We start from the raw sequence: 4,596 nt of genomic DNA on the forward strand, positions 1-4,596 counted from the left end.
GCCCGGCCTTATATGGCCTCCGCGTCCGGGGCTTCCGGCGAGCGCGGCCGAGGCCGGCGGGGGGGCCCCGCGGGGGAGCCGGCGCCCGGCCCGGGGGCTCGCTCAGAGGGCCGCGGGGGGCGTGCAGGCCGGGCCGCCGGCGCCCGGCTCGGCTCGGCTCGGCGCCGCGCCCCCCCGCGCCCCGCGCGGGCCGGCTTCCCCCAGCGCCGGCTCTGACGCCAGGCGGGGTCCTCGCGCCCGGCCGCCAAATAAGGGCTTCCTGCCTCCCATATATGGACATGTACGTCAGGAGCGGGGCGGGCCCGGGCCGATGAGACCCGATATATAGAGGCGGCTCTGGGCGGGCGGGGAGCCGAGAGCTTCCAGCGAATAGAGCCAGGGGAGCCCCGGGCCGGGCGGGCGGGGAGCCGAGCCGAGCGCCTCCGGCGGCAGAGCCAGGGGAGCCCGGCCGGCCGCCGAGCCAGCGCCCACCCGTCGGCCGCCCTCCCTCGCGGCCCTCGGCGCAGCGGCCGCCCCGCAGGCGAAGCCGCTTCCCCGGCGCCCCATGGCCGCGGCCAAGGCCGAGATGCAGCTGCTGCCCTCGCTGCAGATGGCCGACCCCTTCGGCTCTTTCCCGCACTCGCCCCCCACCATGGACACCAACTACCCCAAGCTGGAGGAGATCATGCTGCTGGCCGGCGGGGGGCCGCAGTTCCTCAGCTCCGCCGGCGGCCCCGAGAGCGGCGGCGGCGGCTTCAACCCCTCCGGCGAAGAGCAGTCCTTCGAGCACCTCGCCGCAGGTAGGCAGAGGCGCGTCCCAGGGGAGCGCGGGGCGGGGCGGGGCGGGGGGTCGGGGCCGGCCGGGCCGCCCCGGGAGCAGGCGCCGGTGCCTACCGCCCCGGGCAGGGGATTCCGCGGCCCTGGGCGAGGAGGGAGGGGGATTCTCCGATGTGCGTCACCCGCTCCGGGCCGCGGGCTTTTGCAGCTGGAGCCGCGCCAGGCGCTGCAATATGTTGCGCTCGGACGTTCACTGGGCCGGGTGGCGGCCGCGTTGGGGCGGAGGGAAGACGGGGAGGGGCGCTGGCAGAGTGGAGCGGGGCGTGAGGGGGTCCCGCGAGCGGCGAGCGCTGGGCACCCTCGCCCCCCCCCCCCGGACAGGTGGCGGCACCGCTTGGGCCAGGCGGGGCCGGCGATTCCGGGACTCACCTTGCGCCGCTCTTCTCTCGGCAGACACTTTCCCCGAAATCTCTCTGAGCGGCGAGAAATCCCTGGCGGAGACGAGCTACCCGAGCCAGACCACCCGCCTGCCGCCCATCACCTACACGGGCCGCTTCTCCCTGGAGCCGGCGTCGAGCGGAGGCGGCAGCAACCCGCTGTGGCCGGAGCCCCTGTTCAGCCTGGTGAGCGGCCTGGTGGGCATGGCCACCTCCAGCGCGCCGTCGTCGGCCCAGCCGCCGTCCGCCTCGCCGCCCATCTCGTCGTCCGCCTCGCCCAGCCCGGCCCTGAGCTGCTCGGTGCAGGCCAGCGACACCGGCCCCATCTACTCGGCGGCGCCCACCTTCCCAAGCCCCGCCGGCGCCGGCGGCGAGATCTTCCCGGAGCCGTCCGGCCAGGCCTTCCCCAGCCCATCGGGGGGCGCGCTGCAGTTCCCCCCGCCCGCTTACCCGGCGGCCAAGAGCACCTTCCAGCTGCCCATCATCCCGGACTACTTGTTCCCGCCGCAGCCGCCGCCGCAGCAGGGCGAGCTCGGCCTGGGCTCGGCCGAGCAGAAGCCTTTCCCGAGCCCGCAGCCGTCGCTCACGCCGCTCTCCACCATCAAAGCCTTCGCCACGCAGAGCGGCGCCCAGCAGGAGCCCAAGAGCCTCCCGGGCGGCGGCGCCTACCCGTCGCAGCTGGTCAAGCCGAGCCGCATGCGGAAATACCCCAACCGGCCCAGCAAGACCCCGCCGCACGAGCGGCCCTACGCCTGCCCCGTCGAGTCGTGCGACCGGCGCTTCTCGCGCTCCGACGAGCTCACCCGCCACATCCGCATCCACACGGGCCAGAAGCCCTTCCAGTGCCGCATCTGCATGCGCAACTTCAGCCGGAGCGACCACCTCACCACGCACATCCGCACGCACACCGGCGAGAAGCCCTTCGCCTGCGACATCTGCGGCCGCAAGTTCGCCCGCAGCGACGAGAGGAAGCGCCACACCAAGATCCACCTGCGGCAGAAGGACAAGAAGGCGGACAAGGGCCCCGCCGCGCCGCCGCCGCCGCCCGCCGCCGCCTCCCCGCTGGCCCCCTACTCCGCCTCGCCGGGCACAACCTCCTACCCCTCTCCCGCCGCCACGTCGTTCCCGTCGCCAGTGCCTGCGTCCTACTCGTCGCCCGTGACGTCCTACTCGTCGCCCGTGACGTCCTATTCTTCCCCCGTGACGTCCTATTCTTCCCCCGTGACGTCACCCTTCCCCTCCTTCCCGTCGCCGTCGGTGGCCACCAGCTACGCTTCCATTGCCTCGTCCACCTTCCAGAGCCAGGCGGCAGCCACCCCTTTCTCGTCTCCCGGGGGCATCTCCAGCCCCTTCAGCTCCCAAGTGACTTCCGCACTTTCCGACCTGGCCTCCAATTTCTCGCCACGGACCATTGAGATCTGCTGAGAGCAGAAAGCGGAGACCAAAAAACAAACAAACAAAACAAACATTGTCACGCACTCCAGGGGTGGGGTGGGGGCAGGATGATGAATCTTCCCACCGGGCCTTGGTTCAGCAGGCCTTGGGTTGGGGCTGGGGGAGAGCTGATCCTCGCAAGCCAAGCCCATCCCCAGCTTTTCGGGACCCCTGGACTTTTATTTCAAGTTCAGCTGCCTGAAAGACAACAACACAAACTCCAGGACATCGGAATCCCTCCACTTCTGTCCAAGAGCTTAACCTGCATGGACGATATAGATATATTATTTCATGATCATTTTCCCCCGAAAGCCGCCATTCATTAGGAAGCAAGAGACTTTGGACTCCATGCATAGACAATATAATATTGTATATGTGCCATGGCTTTGCTTTCCTTCTGGGTTCTTCTTGACGTGAAAATCTCTTTGCATATTCATATTGCATTATTTGCAGTACAAAAGGCCATCACTCTTTTTTTTTGTAAATGGTAATTTTTGCTCTTTTAGTGATGGCAAAGCTGTAATGGGTTTTACAAACTTGTTTTCTGGGAGGGGGCGGGGGGGAGAAAAAAAGCAGCACTTAACTATGTATTTGAGCATGTCAAAAGAGTGTGTGATGTTCTTTGTAAATATCACCTTGAGGATGAAACACTCTCACGTGGCAAAAAAGTTTTCGTTTGGTTTTGGTTTTAAGTCCCAAGTCTTGGTGCCTTGTTGTGAAGCTCTGCTGACGTCATGCATTCGTGTGATTGGATGCTTTACATCTAGCCTTAAGGTGAAAGGGAAAGTGTGGAAAAGGGGACGGAGGCTCAAAGACAAACAGGGGAAGGAGCCGGGAGCCGGACTGTACGCAAAAAAACACAAACAAAACAAACACCCCGAACTTCTCAAAAGTCTATTTTTGTTACAGAAGTGTAAAAATTTATAAATATATTCAGCAGTTGGAATGTTGTAGTTACCTACTGAGTAGGCGGCAATTTTTTGTATGTTATGAACATGCTGTTCATTATTTTTGTGGTTTTATTTTTGACTTTGTACTTGTGTTTGTTTAAACAAAAGTGACTGTTTGGCTTATAAACACATTGAATGCGCTTTACTGCCAATGGGATATTTGGTGTACAATACCCGCTGGAAAAGTCAATAAAAAATATCGAGAGACCAGCAGTCCAGTTTGTCCCCCCTCCTTCTTCCAGGGTTGGTGCGCTCGGCTTGCAGCAGCAGCTCGCTTTAGTGACACCTTCGGGTCCTTTCCACGTGGGAGCTCAGTCTGACCTCCCTTCTTCGCCCGGCACTTAGCCTGCGCGGATCCCAACTTCTGCAAGGGGGAGCCCCCGCCTTCCCCAGCCTAGTGCCCTCCAGATCGCTTGGACTACGGCGCCCACCCATCACCCCGAGCCTTCATGGCCCTTGGATGCTGGGCGCTGCAGTCCCAGCACAGCTGGAGGGCACCAGGCTGGGGAAGCCTGCTCCGGAACAACTGGTCCCTGAATTGCCCCCAGGCTGCGGGTTCCTTTCAGAGGGAGCGAGCCGGGTGAGGAGGTCCAAGGTCTCCCTGACACAGTTGCCTCGCATGGGTGTGTGGGTCATGTATTCCTTCCCCCTTTCTGCATAGCAGAGATTTGTTTAAAACCGCCAAGCCAGAGGACTACGGCTCCTATCATCCCGGACCATTGGCCATGCTGCCTGGGGCTGATGGGAGTTGGAGTCCAACAACATCGGGGGAGGCGCAGGGTCTCCCACCCTTGCAGCATTACCTCCTTGCACCAGGCCAAACCACCCAGCTCCTCTAGCACTACCCAAGCAGAGGCCTCGGGGCAGATCCCAAACTGAGCAGGGTGGAGAAGAGAGCTCTGCCTCGTGTGGCCGCGGCGCAGCCTCTGGAGTCTACGCACGTCTCGAGTGTGGCTAAGAGCAGCCTAGGAGCTAATTTCATTTCTCTCCCCCCCCCCCCCGCTAGCGGCTCAATCCGC

The 4,596-nt window shown here is 63.7% G+C and overlaps 1 protein-coding gene across 1 annotated transcript; it reads left to right on the forward strand.

Moving 5' to 3' along the window:
* Positions 1–544: 544 nt before the first annotated feature.
* EGR1 (early growth response 1) lies at positions 545–3,789 on the forward strand. The gene is made up of 2 exons (XM_084832452.1): positions 545–779; positions 1,210–3,789. Exons 1-2 carry the CDS (start codon positions 545–547, stop codon positions 2,616–2,618), a joined length of 1,644 nt encoding a protein of 547 aa, XP_084688578.1. The 3' UTR covers positions 2,619–3,789.
* The last annotated feature ends 807 nt before the right edge of the window (positions 3,790–4,596 follow it).

The sequence above is a fragment of the Heloderma suspectum genome, chromosome 2 (genome assembly GCF_057233095.1).
Source record: "Heloderma suspectum isolate Gila_16-S chromosome 2, 16-S_ref, whole genome shotgun sequence".
NCBI lineage: Eukaryota > Metazoa > Chordata > Lepidosauria > Squamata > Helodermatidae > Heloderma > Heloderma suspectum.

Excerpts from the sequence above, each read along its gene's own strand:
- EGR1 (XM_084832452.1), top strand. The coding sequence starts at position 545 with ATGGCCGCGGCCAAGGCCGAGATGCAGCTGCTGCCCTCGCTGCAGATG. Across the intron at positions 780-1,209 it reads CTTCGAGCACCTCGCCGCAG|ACACTTTCCCCGAAATCTCT; the intron begins GTAGGCAGAGGC and ends TTCTCTCGGCAG.